Below are 21,242 nucleotides of genomic sequence, written 5' to 3' on the forward strand. Positions count from 1 at the left end.
TGGATTTTTTATGATATTATATTTGATTAAAAAAACGATCATCGGCATACCGAGTTGACTTGAAAACCAACGAGACAAATTATGATACTGCTGGCAATTACTTGGACCAACATCATTGGACTAAATATGTTTTCAATTCTCTGGGAAAATCTACAATTTCAACAATCAAAACGCAGTGAGTTAATAATTTTTGTTTTTAATTTACTGTACTTGAAAACAAGACGAGATGTTTATCAATTATTCATTCATTTTAAATACACATAAATAAAATTCAAAATATTGAGTAAAAATAAAAATAAAACAGCAACGAAATGAAAATATTATTAGTTATTTAAACTGATGAAAAAATAATTTGATAAATAAATTGATTTATCAAAAGACTTTACCAAAATAAACAATAAATTTACCAAGGTTATTATCATTAAAAACAAATTTTACCAAAATTTATGAGAAAATAATAAAATAAAATATATACAAAAGAATTTGTCGATAAATAATATTTTTTTTTTTCTATTTTCATTTATGTTGTGTGAGTTTTGTTCACCAGTTCGACTGGAAAATTATATTCTTGATTGCCAGTTGTCTACAAAGGTCCACGTTTGTTTGACCTCGTCAAAAATAAAAACTTAATCTTGTAACTGCATATTCTTTTACGGTGAGTGTTTTGATATAAAAATCAACAAAATTTTATAGTATTTCAATTAAAATATTCGTGATAATCAATGTAAAAATTCATAATAAAAATATAATTCATATAATTTATTTTATTTTGATAATTACAGATGGATAAAGAAAAGTGTAATAGTGAATCATCAACTAATCAAGTACCTGAAAAAAATGATATTGATGACAAATTATCAGAACCAGTTGTTGAATCAATATCATTGCAAGTATCAAATAATGAATCAAAAAGTGTTGAATTATTAAATAAATCAGATTCACCTGATGACTCTTTGCCAAAGCAATTATCATCTGATAAAATGATTCCAGCTTATGCCGAACCAGGCTCATCAAAATCATTTGATATAAAAGAAAAAAAATTTTTGGCTAATGCTGGTAAATTAAGTACAAATGTTGATGAGAGAAAACGTTCTTCCGAAATTGCTAATGACTCACCATTAAAAAAGTCATCTACTCGTCCTTTAACTGAAAATAATTATGCTCTAGAAAATATTAGGAAAATATCACCGCCTACTTTTGATGATTTGATGTCTGCTTCTACAAGTGTCGACTCACCCAGTTCACCAGATCTATCAAGAAGTAATGATTCTGCAAACTATTATAGTAATCTACTTCAACAATGTCTATTGGAGTACCAAAATAATATGCTTAAAGAATCAGCAAAAGAATTTCGTGAATGTCTTGGTTTATTTGTACCAAAAACTCATCAATTTATGTACGTGAAAACAAATATCATACCACTTTTGATTGGACGTCATCAGGAAATTAAACCAACAGAACTCACTTCACAATATGCTAAAGATCTAGAAAATATCATTTACAATTTGATTGATGATAAATACCAAACAGTTCGACAATGTATTACTGATATTAATAAATTATTTATGCATATTTATTTGCAACAGTTCCAAGATGATCCATCAAACTCATGGTTGAATGAAATAAAGATTACACAACAATACTTTCATGAATTAGTTGCTAATATAAATTGGGAAAGCAGAGAGGAACCTAATGAATCAAAATATCATCCAATTTCAAAACTTACTGGATCAGGAAAGATGACAAGTCAATTTACTTATCTTCTAGATGTATTGCAGAGTTTACAAGAACACGAATATGGATATCTTTTAAAACAAGAAAATAATAATGATATGACAGAAATTGCTGGAACATCGGTTAGTAAAGTTTTAAATAAATTATTTTTTTATTTACTCAAATATTGTTTATGCCATAAATAATATTTATATATTTATTTATTTAGAGCTCAGATGTATCAACAATTACAGTTATTACTTTGGAGATCATTCGAGATCGTTTGTTAAATACATTATACGATAGTGTTGAACAATGTATCCAAGATATTGATGAACTTTTTATAGATTCTTATATATTTAAATTGATGGGATCTGACTACATTCCAATGACTCATGTTCTCTATGTTTTTTTTCGTGAACAGGTAAATAATTTTTTTCTATTTTCGCATATTTTTAATTGAATAAAATTCATTTGTCATTTGTCATTTTTTTTTTTTTTTGTTTCAAAAGATTATCGATATGCCAGTAGGCTTCTGATCAACGATATAGAAGAACATGAATCCAAGACAGTTTGATAAAATCATATTAATATAATCGATAATATTTTATTAATAAATACTTTGATAAAATTATTTCTGTAGAAATTTAATAATTTAAAAATGCTTTGAAATAACTTTGAAAAAAAAAGAAAACAATAATAATAATAATAATAATAATAATAATAATAATATATAAATTAAATATGTTTCAATAAATAATCAATGACCACACAGTAAATCTTTTTTCTTTGATGATTATTTGTATTTATTGTATGCATTATAAATGCAGAAAATAAAATTGGTAAGAACCCACTAACTCACATAACTTTCAAGCTTCAATTGATATTTATTTTATATTTTAATTTTAATCATTAAATTTTTTTAAGACTTTCTAAAAATAAATTCAGGATTAGTCGAGACTCATAAAAATCTTGACTCATCTCGTCTCGGTTTTAATGGATACACAAGCATACCTTATAATAGTTTGATGATGTTTGATGATTAAATTGAACTCTTTATCTATTTTTTTTGAGTTATCAATATTTTTTATCGGTGAAATTACTAATTTTTCTAAATTTTTTTTTAAAATTACAAAATGTCCACATGTATGAAATATTGCTGTTGCAATTAAAGTGTCAGTGCCAAGAATAATTATTCCACAAGTTGAAGTTGCTAGTAATTGACTCAGATAAATCATTTCAAATATTGGTGATTCATAAAAAATTTTTGGATAACTTGCAACAAAAGGAAGGTTAAATTTAATAGTTGAATTTTGATTATCATTACTTCTATTAACAGCATAACTCATCAGCGGTATACCGAAGAAAACTAATAAAGCATTACATATTAATATGCAATATCCAATTGTGATACGTCTAGCTGATCTAAATTTAAAAAAAAAAAAACAATTAATGTAAATAATTGAGAGCCTTGAAAGTAATTTAGTGTCTTTATAATTTGAAAAGTTTTTTCATGACATTTCAAAGAATTTTTAGTATTTATAGCCTCAATGAATCCAGAATTGTTTTCACCTTTCACACAAATTGGCATTATTTTAAAAAAGAAAAAAATTAATTAATATAGGTATATACAACCTGAGTAAACGTGAGCTGTTTTTTTTTTTAAACAATTTCATGATTTAAAATTACTTTACAATGATTTTTCAAGTAATTAAAAAAAAAAATGGCTTGGTGAGAAATTTCTTTGAAAAAAAAAAAAAAAACATTTATAAATATAAATACCTTGCATATTGATAAATGTCATTTGATCCATCAACAGAAATTGCAATTTTCCAATAAACAGTAAAAAGAAAATCAATTAAATTTATTGTATCTTTTTTTAGTAACCAAATAACAGACTTTAATATTGCAAGAATAATTGTTAACAACACTGATGCTGTTTCAAGTATGGTTTTTAAATTATTTTGATTAATATAAATTTGATGAATTTCAGGAATAACAATTAATAACATAAAAAATAAACAAGTAAAATATTTTTTTAACATAATTGGATATAATCCAACAAGTTTTAAAATTTTTTTATTAACTGAAAATAAAGCCTCAATATCTAATGTATTCATTTTTCAGATTAAAAAAAAATAAATAAATAAAGTAAAGCTGATACTTTTATGTTTCTTACAGTTGTTATAAAAATAATAGACTATTTATTGAACGAATATAAAATAGTGCAGTTAAAATGTTTCATTGTTTGGATAATTGTTTTGATGAATTATTTATACAATCACGTCTATTGAGGGTGGAAATATGATTTATTATAATTGTGTGAAATAACAGCAAGTCGATACAATCTGTAAATTCACACAATTTTACAATAAATAGAAATACAAATTTTTTTTTATTATTAAGTTGATATTATTAGCTTAAAATTTTACATATTGAAAAAAAAAAAAAATGAATTTATTTTTTTGTGATTATATATATATTTTTTTTTTTTTATACGTACAAATAAAAATTATATACTTATTAATTCACGGGCATTTTCTTTCCACCTGGCTTTTTCCACTTTCGTCATATTCTTGACTTGATATCCACATTTGTTGAAATGTGCCAATTGAAGCCAGTATTGATCCACCAATCCAAGCACCAAATCTTCGTTCAGCACAACCATTGGCACTTATTAATTTTAATCTCATACTTGAAGGAATTCTCATTGATAAATCTCTATTAAGACGTTCTGGAAAGCCCTGTTAAATGTTTTTAAATAATTATTATTTATATTTAATAAACAAATACAATAAATTATTTAACAAGTGAAAAAAAGTAATAAGTTTTTTTTTTTTTTCAAGTTACCTGGATAAATGAATTTCCACCAGTTACAACAACGCTTCCATAAAGTGCAGGTCTAACATCAACATCACACATACCAACACTTGTTTGTACAATGTGTCCAACACCAAGCATTGTATTACCAACCATTCCTGGACGAACTTGAACCATACTTGGATCAAATAGTGCTTCAGGTATTTTAAATCTTTCAGTTGAAAATTCCTAATAAAAAAAAATTATAATTATATTATTCAAAGAGAGTGATTTTAAATTTAGAATTTAAAAAAAAAAAAAAAAATTACCTGGTGATATCCAGTTGGAAATTCATACTGAACAGCTGGTATTGCTCCAACAACTTTTTCATCATATGGTGTTTCTGATACTTGTAAAACACTAGCTTGAAAATCTTGTACAAGTTTTTTAACCATATAATTATGCCATGATTTTGTAACTTCTGGAATATTTTTTTTTGGTACCCATCTTGGTTTTTCATGTTCTTTAACAATTTCTTTACTACCAATCATATAAGCTGGTGATAAATCAATATCATTATCTTGAAGATATTGACGTGATTGCATACTTATATAATCACCACCAAGTGGTGATTTAACAATTGCTTGAGAAAGTACAAAACCATCTTGTACTGGTATTGCTGATGTATGTGTTGCACCACTATCAACAACAATACCAGTTGAACGTCCATTTGCAAATGCAGCAAGTACAGCATTTTTAACTAAAAAATATGCTGGTACATTATATTTTTCAAACATTATTTCAGTTAATTTTTCTCTTTTACTACGTATATTCCATGGTGATTCAGAAAATAATACTGGATGATAATCAGCATCTGATTGTATGACTTTTGAGTATGTATAATCCAATACTTTTTCAAAATGATCCCAATCTTCAATCATTCCATCTTTCATATAACTTTGTACTTCCATACCAGGACGAGGTACATGAAGTATTGTTGTGTCAATATAATATTTTGATTTTGATTGTGTTATATTGTTATCTTGTTTTTTATCATCAATATCCATTGGTTCATGCTTTGTTGCTGTACCATTTGAATCTTCACCAATACCAACAACTGCTGGTATTTCAGCTTTCGGTGTATCTTCTTGAGCATATCCAACTCTTAATGAATGATGACCAAGATCAAATACTAATGCTCCAATCTCATCACCACCATACAACATTCCTCCAGACATCTTTTAATAATAATAAAAACAAATCAATTACTTTTTGTCAACAATACATTATACTGTCATTTATTTGTTGCTAACAAATTCGTAATTATAATTATACTTACAATTATTATTTTGTCAAGTTGTACTCAGAAATCAAGTTGTAATCAAAATTAAAAGTTATTTATTTATCAATTTGTTTTAATTTTTAAATATAAATAAAAATAAAATGTCATTCACCACACATAACCTAATAAAAATACACAAATTGGAGTAAAAACTGGTATAAACGACGCTTGCCTAAAATTTTCTCTCTCTCTCTCTCTCTCTCTCTGTTTTTTTTAAAAAATGCACCGGATACATATCAATACATATACACTTACCACCACCACGACATTTTACGAAAACCAACGAAAATAACCGAGACTTAAAAAAATCGAATTTATACGAATATTATCGAATATAAACGAATTAAATTTCAGACGCTTGTCTCAAAATGGCGTCCTTGATGGTGTCAGCCGTCAGGGGTTGAGAGTTTGAGACACTGTCAGATCCAGTGAGATCCAGTGCATGTAGTGTAGTTACTAGTTACTCGATTACATGTTATACATATGATCATGCTTTAACGTATAACATAAAATATACTATTCATAATGCATCATTATTGTAAATTAATAAAATTAACCGGTTATGAATATATTATTAAAAAAAATGTAAACAAAAATTATTTATTGACAGATGATGTATTTTTTTTAATTAAAAAAACAAAAAAATGAAGTTAAAGTGAAAAGTAAGCTCATTGTTGATAAATTATAAAGGATATTTATCTTTTTTTTTTTTTTTTTTTCCTTGTTTTTTTTTGTTTTTTATAAATAAAAGATAAATAACCAGTGATACTGGACTTTTTGGAGTAAATTTTTTGGAGAGTGTAACACAACAAATGTTTATAAATTTATAACAAATGGAGTTGTTTATTAATATTTGTCTGACACTGCTGTTGTGTATATTACCTAAATACGGTGAGTTTAAAATTTATAAACAATATTTAATTTAACCGGTAATCAATCAATCATCAACATTTGCACTTAACAATTAAATTTACAAAACAATAAAATTATTGATTTTTTTTTAAAAAACATTGTTTATCAATTGTTCAAGTGACTGATAATAAATATTGTTTCTTTTTTAATAACACATTTTATTACTGTTGTTTTATTATTTAATTCAATTACAAATGATAAATTTATTCTTATCAATGCAATTTTATTTTCTCAACTAAAAAACTTTTCAATCAATTTTCATTTTTTCTTCATAATCAAACTTTTCTTTTTATATGAAAATAATACTTCTGTAGTCTATACTGAGAAAATGTTGATTAATATATATTATATCTTAGTACAAAGTTGTATTGGTTTGGTAAGAGTAAAGCGAGAAAGTCGTAGGTATGTTTGCATGTATTTAAAAAAATAAAATATCAAGTATTGAATAAATGACGAAAAAAAAAACATGAGATTTTATATATATGAGATAGTAATGATTGAGAAATGAGTTTGCAACATTATTTTGATAGGACATGAAAAAAAAAACAAAAACTTGAGATGAAATAAATTTTATTTCATATATTCAAATTGGATAATATTATTTTATTTAATTCATGTTGTCACTTTTTGATAGATTTTATTTTATATTCAATAATTTTCTTTCATCATAAAGTTGTTTTAAAATATTTTTTTCGTTTGAAATATATAAAATATAATTACAGTATTTGTGCCAAAGTCGTTACAAGTAAGGGTATGTTAAAAAAAAAAAAAAAAAAAATCGATTTTTCTCAACCCACTAAAATGTATCCTTTTTAAAAAAGGAAAAAGCATCATAAACATACATTTAGTAATTTTTTTTTTCCCTTTGCTGTGGAATAAAGATCTTCACCAAATAAATAAACATAATAATGTAGATGCAAAAATATGTTGCAAGGGGGAGAAGGTGTGGGTGCCTTATATAATTGGGTAAATATAAAAAGGGAGGTATTTCCGATCCTGTATAAAATCCCCCCAAGTAAAGCACCATCATCATTATCACGTATTGCGCATATATATCCACCTTCCCCATTTACATTACATATTGTTGTGTGTGCATCTGCAACACAAAACATCAGCAGCAGCAGCAACGAATTGAACTTTTTTTCCCCCTTGATTCACCAATAAATCGAGCAGAATAAAAACCCAAGGTCTAGATGATCACTAAGCCCCATGAAATGACACGTGATATATAATTTTTCTTATTTATATGTATTTTAATTTCATGCAATAATATAATTCAACATACCATTTAGAATATAAATAACTTAATAAATTGGATTTTTTTTTTTTTCAAATTAGTTGGTTTACTATAACTGTTTAATATTGAATATAAATAAACACCCGCATCTACATATTAAAAAAAAAAACTCACTTATTTTGGTTTATAGAATTCATTATTATTTAGTATAATAGGAAATATGAGAATAGAGTCTAAGAGAACAACAGAAGTTTGTCTTGTGTATATAAAAGAACAAAATAGACAGATAAAAATCATAAGAGAGCTTTTTTTTGATTATGTTTTTTTTTTTTTTAATCTTGATAGAAATAATTTTAAAAGAAGAAGAAATGTCGTAACAGATCACCTCACCCAACTTTTTTTTTTTTACTCTTTTATTTCTTTACTATTTCTATTCATGTATGGTTGCAGACCGGTTATGAATTCACCCCACGCACTAATCTATTTATCTCATTGCCTATATAATTTTTTTTTTTAAATTAAAGAAATTATTAATAATTTTATATTTAGCTTTTTTTCGGGTTGGTTGATCCTTTGCATTAAGAGTGGATTGAATTTTGTATCATACAACTCGTTCAATAATGATAATAATAATTGACATGTAAAATTTTTATTTGTTCAGTTGCAAAAATATCTGTCGCAAATCGCAATGACACCTTATTGCTTGATCGCCCACGTTTATCCATTCTAGGCATTACATACCGCATTTTTTTTTTTTTTTTTTTCTTTTATTATTTATCACACTGTGAAAAATTTTCCATGGCTGTAATTTACTTCGTTTAAGAAATTTTTTTATATAGCATATTTACGAAAATAGTTTATTTCAACATAGAGAAATACTTGATATTAATGTGATAGAAAATTAATCCACTCAATATTGAACTAGTTAAGCCAATATTGGTCGGAAAGATAATTTTTTTTCGAACTCATAAAATAATTATTACTATTACGAAATAAATTTTTAAACCTGAAAGCCCTTCTTTATTGATTTGAAATATTTTTATTGAATAGTAGAAAAAATATGAATAAAAAAAGGTTATTTAACTTTATCATTAACGAGAATTTAATTAAGTGCCAACTAGTAGAACATGAAAACAAAGTTAGTGAATAAATCAAAAATAAAAATAATCATGAAAATACAAAAAAAAATGATATTAACAACCTTGGATTGCGTGTTGAGGAGGGCAATTAATTTATGTACCATGTTGAGAAATTAAAAGTGAGTGAGAGACGAAAGAAAAGTTTGAATTTTGAACTTGGAGAGGTAGGTGGTGGTAATAATTGTTGAAGAAGAGAAAAAAAGTAAAACCTTACACCCATTAAAATTTATGAGACACCCCGTTGGTTAAATTCGTACCCCTTCGTACTTTATGTCTCCATGGTTGGCTGCTCGTCATGTGTCGAGTGTTTTAACCACCACGCATTTCCCTAATTGTTTTTTTTTTTTCATTTTCATTTTGAATTAACAAATCGTTCCATTTTTTTTGTCTTTAATATTAACTTGTAAAAATATTTTTTCATATTTTTTCTGTCATCATTTCACTTTTCACCGTATTTCTTCGTTTTTTTTTCTACATATTTCTCCGGTATTGGCTCAACCAAATAACGCTAGAATGATGAAAATGATGTTTTCCGAAATCTATGTTATTTTCCTTCTGGTTTTTTACGGATTTCCTCAGACGGATTTCTTCAGATTAATACAAAGATATACGAAAATACACCGAAAATAACAAAGTAATACGAAAATAAATTTTTTTACCAGGATAGTAATGATTACTTGTCATAAACCATTGAAATCACAATTCCATTGTTTCAATTTTAACTCATTCCGTGCAACAGCAATACTGCTTAATAATGCAAAATTTTATGTCATTTGCCTTGGTTTACACTTTCTTTTCCCTTTCTTTGCTTCAAATAAAAATCACCCTTCATCAACTCGTTGCCAACTTCACATGATATTCCTCTTCGTCTTTATTTATACTATTGTGCTGTCTCTTTTATATTCTATTATTTATTATACCGCACATATATCTCTCAATATGTACGATGTATATATATATATATATTTATTTTTTTAGCTCCTTTTAGCCCTCACATTTTTTGTTTAATCCTTTTTTTTTTCTTTCTAAAATGTATATGCCACTCATGTACGACACACGTGTTTTCGAGGATCTCTAGTTTTTTTTTCTCTACTTTTCGTTCTTTCAAATTGTTTTTTATTATTTTTTTCCTTTTTTCGGCATCATTGATTTGAAACGAGCGCAGCAAATTTTCTAGGCACGTGTGCTGCTGCACAGAATGAAATATCTCGATATATTGCAAAATACGTATGTCGAATATTGAAATTACGTGCTTAAAAAGAAAGAAAAAAAAAATTCTAAGCTGTAAATGTGCTTGATGAAAAGCTTTTAAGCATAGAAGCTTCTACTTGTTATTTCTGAAAGTTTGTTTTGACTTGTATTTTTCCTCATTATACACATCAAAAAAAAAATAAATAAAGAACAAAAAAAAGCTCATCATTTTAGACACAAGAGAGTCATCAGACTTTTGCTTTTTTTCTTTTTTTTTTTTCTCTCCCTCATCATATCAACAAAATTTCCAGTTATTGCATTATATTTCTATCTTTATATTTTCATTCTGTATTTAGTTGTCGCATGAGACAATCACCATCTGTGCATCACTTCCAACTTTCATGCATACACACTTATTATTTTAATTTTAATTCATAGAAAATAAAAATATACATTCGTATATCACTGAAACACAAAAAAAAAAATTTGATGGTGCCTTTGGAATTGTAATGATACAGAGTCAGTTGTTAATGATAAATAATCAGTTAAGATTTAAGAAGAAAAATAAATATACCTACACAAACTCATAGAATATATTTTTTAAATCTATTTCTGTATTTTGACTTAAGGCATATGCAAGTGCATGCTTCCAGCTGTAAATCAAGATGCTGTTAAGTTTTTGTTTATTTATTTTATTTTATTTTCTACACCACCAAAAATTCTGCGCGTGCCACCTTCTTTATTCATTAATCAATTCAACGACCTCCATCTCCCTTCTTATTTATTTAGTTATATTTTTTTTGATCGTTTGATTGATTGATTATTCACACGAAAAACCCATAATTACATTTAATAAAATTGTTGCTTTATTAATTGTTTAAAAAATAATAAATTTATAATAATACGTTTGTGGTATATAGTTTGCGTGTTGAATAAAAAAAATTACAATATAAATGACTTATAAATAATTAGACATATACATACTACTTAACTCTCTAACTGTTTATGCGATCAAGTCATTGATATCCAACAGGTTCCAAGAAAATTAATAATATGATGAATATGTTTCACAATATTAAATGAATAAAATTATATATACTTGTTTATTTGTGGGTGCAAAATTCGGTGAATTAAAAAAATAATATATTATTCAGGGTATCAAAAGGAAGAGATATTTTTAATGTGTATAGTATTCACAATTGAGCTGTATTAAAAACCGGAAGTGCGGGTGATTAATTGAGTTACTGATCGGTATAAAACCATAACATCCTCTAAATATTGTATGACTTTATACAAAATTTATCGAATGAAATAATGAAAAATACTATTAAGTAGTTTAATTTTATACTGTACACTTGTTTTTGTATTATAAATTAAAAAAAAAAAAATTAACAAACAACCTTTGTGTATATGCATTTATTATTAATTATACTTTTGTATTAAATTTCTGCAACACTTGTTTTTTTTTTTAAATAAATTGGGTTTTATAAATGCAATTTAATAATTTTTTTTTTTGATTATTTTTTATCGCTACAATAATTGATTACTATTCAAAAAATAAATGATCAATTTTTACCAATTATAAAAAGTTGAAATTTCAGTTAGTAAAAAACTTATTTTATTTTGAAATTGAATATTTTTAGATTTGCTCATAAACGTTGAATTTTCTTTATTCAATAAGAAAATTATTTATTTCTTTTAAAATTTGTAAAATCAAATTTTATTTTATATAAAGTTTAAAATATTTTTCTCACATTTTAATTAAATCATTTGGTTATTTTTTAAAATCATTCACTTTGTCATTTTGGTTTATTTTAAGAAGTCGGAAGGGATATCCGGGTATGATAATAATATTGTGACGGAACGATAAAACTGGAAGAACTAAAAAAAATTGAAAAAAAAAAAGAAAAAAACGGGAATGATATAAATCCCGAATGCATATAATGTTTAGAAAGGGCGTGTATGTATATGTCTTTTTTTTTTTTTCTTTGAGCTAGTGGATACTTGGGATAAGTGATTCACCATGTTATTTATTGCACAAAAAGAAAAAATACAAAATCTTTCAAAATAAAAATATACTGAAAAGTATTCCAATAGTAATAACCTTAACATATCGAAAAAGTTTGGCGCCACATTTATCCATCTAGACTATGATAAAATCTATATTTTCTACACTTTTTTATATCTAAACGAAACAAAACAAAAACAACGATTTTATAAAGAAAAACATCGTTAGAAGATAATGTAAAAATTTGACGAAAATCTAATGTTAAAAACACTCGTACTTAATTTTTGTGTTATTTTAATACGATAGGATCAATTTCAAAAAATTCTATGTCAAATCAACACTCTATGTAATATATCATAAAATATATTCGAGAGTATTATTTTTATGTCAACTTAGAATTGAGTTTAAAAAAAAAAATGTTTATTTAACATTTTAGATAGTCAAAAAAAATGTATTTCAACATTCAAATTGTGTAAAATGTATATTATCAATAATTCCAGACAACTAGAAAGTGTTAAACTAATACATCTTACAGTAAAGTAACTTTAACACAAAAATTCTTATATATATACACACTCGCGCACATCATTTGATTTATGGAATGGTTTAGAATTATGTTGTTCAGCTGATAACATGATAATCCAGTGTGTTTTCTTAGAATAATCTAAAGCCTTAAAACTCTTGGAGTTTTAAAATTATTAAATGACTTCGGTAATAACAAAATAAAAAAAAAAATATTTTCTATCGATTTATTTCCTTAATAATAAACAGTAAACTATTAAAAATAAAATGTACGAATTAATAATGATATTTTCTTTATACAAACGAAATCATTTGCAAGACTTCATGTCAAACTGAATCGTAACAAAACAAATTACAACAATATTTATCGTAATTTTCTATTGCTCAGTATATTATATGAAAATTTATTTTGTGGTGTAATCCATTTACTATCTTATGAAATTGACTTGATATTTAAAAATACTAAAACCATCAAATTATTTTATTAATTCTCATTAAAAGCTTTTTCTGAATTTCACTTTAAGATCTTTAAAATTAAAAAAATCGAAATTTCATTATTTCAAATAAATAAAAAATTAATTTAATAATACCAGCGATTGTATAGATATAATTTGTCTGATATATTTCTTTTTTTCTGTAAAAAGAAATATATTTTTACATTAAATTACAGTTAGGTTTATTAATTTTTCAAGCATATTGATTTTTGATATTATGTTATACTATATTTCATTTTTTTATCATGCAACATTACAAAAAAATAAAAAAAAAAAACCTGCTTATATTTTGAAAAAAATTAATGATATTTTGTGTGTCAAAGAGAAGGGTGGCAATATATTTAATGTCTACTAGGGGTGCAGCAAAAGTGTGTCTCTTATATATTTGATGCCGTGCCTCGTAATCGATTTAACTATGAATATGGTCTTGAAGGCAAGCTTATTTATTATGAAAAAAATTTACTGAAAAATATAGAAAGTAGATATATATATATGTATTATATTGTGAACTATGAAAGCACGCGACTGACATAACAGCTGGAATAACTGTGGTGATGCGAGTGCAATACATAGATTATAGAAGGATAGGCATAGATCGTTTTATGTTGAGGATTGTATAGGGTCAAAGAACGCGCGTGTGTCATAGAGCAAAAGCCACCGTATATCGTTCGACCGTATACCCATAGCAGCATGTCGTCTAACAATAATTCAAAAAAAAAAAAAAAAAAAAAAGATTGGGGCTGTTTACGTACCCTTTGTGTTTGCCAACACCCCTCTTATATTTTGTATTGTAATGCAAGAAATTTCCTATCTATATACAATTGTCCAATTTTAATTTAAAAAGTATAATGTTTTTTTTTTTTTTATATTTTCAGTTGACAGTGCAGATGGTCTATATTTTAAAGTTGAACCTCAGGATGTAATTGTAGAACAGAGTGGCTCAGCTAGACTTGATTGTCAAGCAAAAAGTGGCTTTGGTCATGTTAACATTCAATGGAGAACAGAGGATGGTCAACCAATTAATTTTATTGGTGATGATAATCGCTCACAATTGCCAAATGGATCATTATATATTAACAATATTAATTCTGGTTATTCTGAATTAACTGGACGTTATCAATGTTTGGCAAGTGTTGAAAATGTTGGATCAATTGTATCAAGAACAGCAAATATTAAACTTGCAAATCTTCCAAGTTTTCAACGTGAGCCACAAGATACAATGGTTTATTCTGGACAAATTGCATATTTATCATGTTCACTTCCAATACAATCAAATCGTGTTAAAATAAATTGGCTAAAAGATGAGCATCCATTGATACTAGATGAAAGTAGAATGGCAATAATGCCATCTGGAGCTCTTGAAATTGATGAAGTAAAATCTCATGATGTTGGTTCTTATCGATGTAATGCAAGTGGTTTTAATCAATTTCGTTTAAGTAATAAAGCACAACTTGGTTTATTAACAAGTGATATTGATCAGCCATTATCAGCACCAATATTTATTGCAAAACCAAGTCAACAAGTTGCTATTGAAGGATCAACAATAACACTTGAATGTGCTGCAAATGGTAATCCAAAACCAAATATACTATGGTTAAAAAATGGTGTTGCTGTTGATCTTGCTGCACTTGATTCAAGATATAGAAAAGTTGCAGCATCAAGTCTTATGATAACTGATATTATGGAAGAAGATCATGGCTCATATCAATGTAGAGCAGAAAATAAAGAAGAAGCACTTGATGCTGTTGTTGAAGTTATTGTACAAGTACCACCAAGATTTACTAAAAGACCAAAAGATAAAATTGCAAATGAACATCAAGATCTTGAATTTGAATGTGAAATATATGGTAAACCAGAGCCAAAAATAACATGGTTAAAAAATGGTGAAAAAATAACATTGAGTGAATATTGGCAACTTGTTAATAGTAATAATTTAAGAATAAATGGCCTTATGGCAATTGATGCTGGTATTTTTCAATGTATTGGAGTTAATCCTGCTGGCAGTGTTCAAGCCTCTGCTCGTCTTACCATCAATCAACCAAGTAAGTCGTTTTTTATTTTTATTTTTTACGTATTTATTTATTATTCAATGTTTTTTATTTATTATTATTTAATTTTTTTGTTTTTTTTTTCTTTTCTTTTCTTTTCTTTATTAACTGTGACGCATGATAACAATAATTAAAAAAAAAACATTAGAAAAATCCCATTCATCAAAATCCACAACATTAAAATCAATTAAAAAGAAAAAATTGACACCTCAACGTCAATTATACAATACAACATGGCAACATCCTAGTACACTCATTGGTCATACATCATCAACAGATCATACGACAAATTTACCTCTTTCAATGAATTCCTCAGACGATCCTGTAGATGTTGTTGATAAATTAAATAATCCTGATTCCTCATACGATCCTGACTCACCTTTTATAGATGATACAGATAGTCTGGAAACAAATGAGGGTAGTAGTGTACCATCAGCACCGAGAAATCTCAGTGTTGTCATTACAAAAACAAGATTTATCACATTACGCTGGCAGGAACCGGAAAATGGAAATGATGATTCTTTAACGTACTATTTGTATTATAAACAGGAAGGTTCCCAAAGGTAAAGTAAACATTTCATATACATGATTTTTTTTTTATATTTGATAAGTATACTTGATATCATATTATCTCATATCTCATTGGTGTAATTTTTTTTTGTTTGTTATTTATTCATTTTTATTTTTTCTTTTCTCACATATATTATAGAGAACGTGTTGTTAATACAGCACACAAACAGCTGGAAGTAATGGTCAGTGGTTTACAGCCAGGTGTAACATATCAATTTCGTGTGGTTGCACATAATTCTCGAGGGGCTGGTATGTCAAGTGAAATTCTTCGTGAGACAACATTATCCGAAGCAAATGTACCAGGACCACCAATACCACTTGATGGGCATGCAACGAGTAGTACAAGTATAAAATTTTCATGGCAACAGCCAGAAGTATTAAATGGTCGTATTTCAAAATACGTTGTGACATTTGTAAAGGGTGAAGATGAAGATGAAGGTGAAGAAAAAACACGTGAAACAACAAGTACAACATATGAATTAATCGATCTTGTGCCTTATACTGAATATAATATTTGGGTTCATGCTGTTAATGAAAATGGTCCTGGTGCATCATCTGGTGAAATTAATATACGTACATATAGTTCACAACCAAGTCAACCACCTCACAATGTAACACTTGAAGCAGCAAGTTCATCAAGTGTTATAATACGATGGGAACCACCTCTTGAAGGAACAAATGGTATTATAACTGGTTATAAAATACGTTATCGTCCTCAAGATAGACGTTATCAATCTGATACAATAACAACTGAAGGTAATCAACGTCTTTATGTTCTTACTGGTCTTGATAAACATGTTATTTATCATGTACGTATTTGTGCATTAAATGTCAATGGTACTGGTCCTTGGACAGAATGGATGGCTGTTGAAACATATGAAAATGATTTAGGTGAATCATCAGTACCATCAGCACCAAGTAATTTACGCACAAAACCATCATCATTATCTATAACAATATGGTGGAATCCACCAAAAGATGATGGTATTAAAGTACGTGGTTATGTTGTTGGTTGGGGTAAAGGTTTTCCTGATTCATATACTAAAGTACTTGATGGAAAACAACGTACATATTCCATTGAACCACTTGAGCCACTTTCAGAATATGTTATATCATTAAGAGCAACAAACGAAGCTGGTGAAGGACCACCAGTTTATGCTAATGTTAGAACAACTGAAAAATCAGTATCTGAATCATCATCACCATTAATACCACCAGTTGGACTCAAAGCAATTGTATTATCATCAAAAACAGTTGTACTTTATTGGACTGATACATTAAATCAATATACACGTTACTATGTTGTTAGATATACTACAGTTAAAACAGTTAAAGGTAAACGTGAATCACCATGGAGTATGGCTGTTTTAAATCAAACTGAAGAATCAGCTCCAATATCATCACCAAAAGATTTAATTGTTCAAAATTATGAACAAGAAAAACATACTATTGCAGTTATACTTCAGTGGCAACCACCAAAACAACCTAATGGACAAATTATTGGATATATTATATCATATTCAACTGATGATACTAATAGAGATAGAGACTGGCTTGTTGATGGCATGGTTGGAAATAAAACTGAATATATTGTACGATCACTTTCACCAAGTACGACATATTTTTTTAAAGTTCAAGCTAGAAATGCAAAGGGATATGGACCATTTTCAACGACAGTCACCTTCAAAACTCGTCCAAGTAAGACATCATAATAAGTTTTATCTAACGTCGCATTACAGTTGAATCCCATTTTCGAGAAAATCTTTATTTTTTTTTTAGAAAGTTTCTCAAAGGCTAAAAAATTATTTATAATATGTCTGATAGATTAGAAATAAATTTCAATCATAATTTAGAATTATTTAGAGACACATAAAATAATTTTGAAAACCTTTAGGCCAATGATAATATTGTTATTATTATTTTTTTCATTTCGTATTATCATTGATATTATTTGATTATAATATTTTACAATAGCATAGTTTATTTTAATGTTTACAAAGCTCTTTAATAATAAAAAATAATTTTATATTTATACAATAAAAATAATAATTTAATTATTGTATTTTTTTTTTTTTGTTTATTAATTAATTTAGATGGTCATACACTTTCTGGAATACTCGTCTATATAATTGTAGGATGTACAGTTGTTTTATTGACTGGTATTGCCGTTGTAATTTTATTCATTTGTTGCCGAAAAAATCCTGATTCACCAGATCATAAAAAAGGCTATATGAAAGATACAAATTTAAAAGCAAATATTAAACCACCTGATCTTTGGATACATCATGATCAAATGGAATTAAAAGCATTAGAAAAATCATCAGTTAATGGTGAAGCATCAACAAGTGGCGTTGCAAATACATTGCCAAGATCTGGAAATTCAGATTATAGTCAAGATTCAATTCCCATTAACTCAAATTCATTGGATAAAAGAACTTACGTGCCAAGTTACATGGGTAATTATTAGTTTTAATTTTTTTTTTTTTTTTTTTTACATACATAAAAACACATTTCCTTTTTTACAAATCAAATATTTATTTAAATTTTAGTTTTTATAAAATATTATTTATTTTAGTTATTTAGTATTTTATTTATTTAACCCTTTACAAATCATAATAATTAGGCAACTTGGATGAGAAGTGTTCAACATTAAGCAGACAACACAGTCGTGGAGGTAAAGCTAAACTTATAACACTACCTATCGATGGTGCTCCAGTACATCAACGTGAGTAAAACAAAAAAAATACAACTTCATCATCACATCGTCATTATGATTATTTTTTATTTCCCCCAACAAAAAAAAACACTACTTATACTATTTAATAAAAAATATATATACTTGAATTACAATATTTTAAAGTTAAAACATAAATTAATATTTATTAAGAATAATAATAATAATAATAATAATAATAAATTTCAGCTATTGGAACAGCAACGCCAATAGTAAATTGCAGTTTGTCTCAATCAACGATTCACAATTCATGCACTGATGGATCATCACTGCGGCCAACTTATCCTCGGACAGTTGCTCAATACAGTCTCAGTCGAGCTCACATAACACTAGAACCAACACCTGAGTCAAGTCCTGACTCTTGCTCCATGCCGAGTAATTATGTACTTCAAGCTCCAATGTCATATGTTTCAAGTGGACCAACTTATAATGCAACTCAGTATGGTCCAAACAGTCTTTATGGATCTAGCTGTCAGACATCAAACTCTACATCAGCAACAACTGGTAGTATTAATGGTATTGGTGGTGGTTGTGGTAGTGGAACAGGAGAAGCAGGAGGAGGAGGAGTAGGAAGTAGTGGTGGTGGAGGAGGTTCAGGAAGTGGCAATGAATCTGGTGGTAGTGTAAAACGTCTTCAAGGACATCCATTAAAAAGTTTTAGCGTTCCTGCGCCACCACCACAATCAGCACCATCAACACCAGCACAACAAAAACATGGTGTTACAATAAGACCCAGTATATCTGGTAGTCCTTATAAAAAACAATTAGGTTCAACAAGTCAGTTGGCAAAAAATAGACTGACATCTGTATCAAGTGCTTCCCACACACCTGAAGAACTTGAACGATTAAAACCTTCTTACAGTACTGAAGAATTAAATCAGGAAATGGCCAATTTAGAAGGTCTTATGAAAGACTTGAATGCAATTACAGCATCAGAGTTTGAATGCTAAAATTGAATAAACATTTGTATTATTCACTATTCTTCTTATATATATAAATGTCATGACGATATAATTTATCGTCAATTTTGTAATATGATTTTTTTTTTTTTATTATAAATAATATTATTTATAGTTAAATAAATATGTATAATCACTTATGTTGATATACATAAATAAGCTAAATAAACTGCCATTAATTGTATTTATATATATCACGTTTGATAAGATTTGTCATCATTATCATGATTTTATATTGAGATGAACATAATTTTCTACGTGAAATAGACAAAGACCACTGTGTCATTTTTTAAATGGACGATAAGTAAAATCTAAGTAAAATGTTCGATAAGCTTTTTTATACAGCAGTTGAACTGTCAAATTAATTGTAATTTTTTATTTTTTATTTTTCACAGTTTCAATTGTTACATTGTATTATAATTTGTTTTTCAATTATTAACTATAATTTACGTCAAATGGGTCGATGAGTATTATTGTACAAATTGATTTTGAAACTTTTTTTTTTTATATAAATTATTTTTTCAAAACGAAATTCACATTAAAAAAAATAATTTTCAAGTATTATTTTAGTAATATTTTATACATATGTTTTATGTATTATTATTTTTTTTTATTTATTTTAAAAATAAACTTTTTCTACTTATATATAAACATATATTTCGTCAGCAACTAATTGTATACAAAATTTTTTACATACATTTATAACAAAATAAAAAATGAAAAAAAAAACAAAAACCATAATGGAATTAAAATGATCAAACAAAAGTTATTTATAATAAATCTATGAAAATAAATAAATCAACGAGCGCACAACGAAATTGGAGTGTGTGTACTCTCCGATGACTGATAAAAAAAAATAATAAAGACTTTTTTTTTTTAGTTTTTCTAGCAATTAAATAATAAATGAATTATCCACTCGTTGGATAAACTTGTACATTTAATAATAATAATAATAATAATTGTAATAACGATAATTAAGATTGAGATAGAAAGTAAATATTTTACCACAAAATTATAGTATAACATAGCTTGTACGATAAAATATATTATCTTAATACACCGATTATTAATAGAAAAGACGAGAAAAAAAACAAAAACAAAATATTGAAGGCATTTAATAATTATTATTTTAAGCTATATTTATCTCATTATTCTAATTACATCCCTCATTGTTTTCATAAATATTGTATATAAATTAAGACTTATAATAAATTTATTTATATTGATTTTTAAGATACGTTTAATTAAGTGTAGAGTAATCTGGGATAATAATTAATCATATGTTTATATGATTGTATTGATTCCTCTATAAAATAAAACCTTTATAACAAGTGTGTGATAATAATATATTTGTAAATGTTAACATACAATAAATACGTATGACATTTTTTTTTATTTACTCAATGTATTTTTAATTATTTATTAACATTTAAGCAACACAGTGGAATAAATAATCCATATTTCTTTTTTTTTATTTTACATTCATTTAGTATTAATAATTCTATAATTAATGTACGATTTATGACTTATTTGACCGCTAAAATAATTTTTTTTTTCAATATCCAACAGCTCAT

At 26.5% G+C, this 21,242-nt stretch overlaps 3 protein-coding genes across 5 annotated transcripts; 2 read left to right on the forward strand and 1 right to left on the reverse strand.

Annotated features, from left to right (window-relative positions):
• Window positions 1-59: 59 nt before the first annotated feature.
• LOC122852077 lies at window positions 60-2,252 on the forward strand. Its single transcript, XM_044151697.1, has 5 exons — window positions 60-175; window positions 548-655; window positions 783-1,856; window positions 1,943-2,137; window positions 2,226-2,252. Exons 3-5 carry the CDS (start codon window positions 783-785, stop codon window positions 2,250-2,252), a joined length of 1,296 nt encoding a protein of 431 aa, XP_044007632.1. The 5' UTR covers window positions 60-175; window positions 548-655.
• A 1,625-nt stretch (window positions 2,253-3,877) lies between these two features.
• LOC122848539 (actin-like protein 6B) lies at window positions 3,878-6,060 on the reverse strand. Its single transcript, XM_044146675.1, has 4 exons — window positions 5,852-6,060; window positions 4,842-5,750; window positions 4,564-4,761; window positions 3,878-4,457 (listed from the first exon to the last, which is right to left on the reverse strand). The coding sequence occupies exons 2-4, from the start codon at window positions 5,748-5,750 to the stop codon at window positions 4,242-4,244; spliced, it is 1,323 nt and encodes a 440-aa protein (XP_044002610.1). The 5' UTR covers window positions 5,852-6,060; the 3' UTR covers window positions 3,878-4,241.
• A 70-nt stretch (window positions 6,061-6,130) lies between these two features.
• On the forward strand, window positions 6,131-20,885 carry LOC122848542 (neogenin). Of its 3 annotated transcripts, none has more exons than XM_044146688.1 (7): window positions 6,132-6,745; window positions 14,233-15,399; window positions 15,554-15,968; window positions 16,115-17,673; window positions 18,069-18,431; window positions 18,599-18,700; window positions 18,899-20,885. In XM_044146688.1, the coding sequence occupies exons 1-7, from the start codon at window positions 6,688-6,690 to the stop codon at window positions 19,657-19,659; spliced, it is 4,425 nt and encodes a 1,474-aa protein (XP_044002623.1). In that variant the 5' UTR covers window positions 6,132-6,687; the 3' UTR covers window positions 19,660-20,885. The 3 variants fall into 3 exon arrangements, with proteins under 3 accessions (XP_044002632.1, XP_044002623.1, XP_044002641.1); XM_044146706.1 differs by having other exon boundaries at window positions 15,794-15,968; XM_044146697.1 differs by lacking the exon at window positions 18,599-18,700 and having other exon boundaries at window positions 6,131-6,745.
• The last annotated feature ends 357 nt before the right edge of the window (window positions 20,886-21,242 follow it).

The sequence above is a fragment of the Aphidius gifuensis genome, linkage group LG1 (genome assembly GCF_014905175.1).
Source record: "Aphidius gifuensis isolate YNYX2018 linkage group LG1, ASM1490517v1, whole genome shotgun sequence".
Lineage (NCBI taxonomy): Eukaryota > Metazoa > Arthropoda > Insecta > Hymenoptera > Braconidae > Aphidius > Aphidius gifuensis.

What these genes read in the sequence shown, in the direction of transcription:
- LOC122852077 (XM_044151697.1), top strand. Translation starts at nt 783, where the DNA reads ATGGATAAAGAAAAGTGTAATAGTGAATCATCAACTAATCAAGTACCT. An exon ending in CAGAAATTGCTGGAACATCG is followed by an intron (nt 1,857 to 1,942) that starts GTTAGTAAAGTT and finishes TTATTTATTTAG; the next exon opens with AGCTCAGATGTATCAACAAT. An exon ending in ATGTTTTTTTTCGTGAACAG is followed by an intron (nt 2,138 to 2,225) that starts GTAAATAATTTT and finishes TTGTTTCAAAAG; the next exon opens with ATTATCGATATGCCAGTAGG.
- LOC122848539 (XM_044146675.1), bottom strand. Translation starts at nt 5,750, where the DNA reads ATGTCTGGAGGAATGTTGTATGGTGGTGATGAGATTGGAGCATTAGTA. An exon ending in TTCCAACTGGATATCACCAG is followed by an intron (nt 4,762 to 4,841) that starts GTAATTTTTTTT and finishes TTTTTTTATTAG; the next exon opens with GAATTTTCAACTGAAAGATT. An exon ending in GTGGAAATTCATTTATCCAG is followed by an intron (nt 4,458 to 4,563) that starts GTAACTTGAAAA and finishes AACATTTAACAG; the next exon opens with GGCTTTCCAGAACGTCTTAA.
- LOC122848542 (XM_044146688.1), top strand. Translation starts at nt 6,688, where the DNA reads ATGGAGTTGTTTATTAATATTTGTCTGACACTGCTGTTGTGTATATTA. An exon ending in TTACGTGCCAAGTTACATGG is followed by an intron (nt 18,432 to 18,598) that starts GTAATTATTAGT and finishes CATAATAATTAG; the next exon opens with GCAACTTGGATGAGAAGTGT. An exon ending in TGGTGCTCCAGTACATCAAC is followed by an intron (nt 18,701 to 18,898) that starts GTGAGTAAAACA and finishes AATAAATTTCAG; the next exon opens with CTATTGGAACAGCAACGCCA.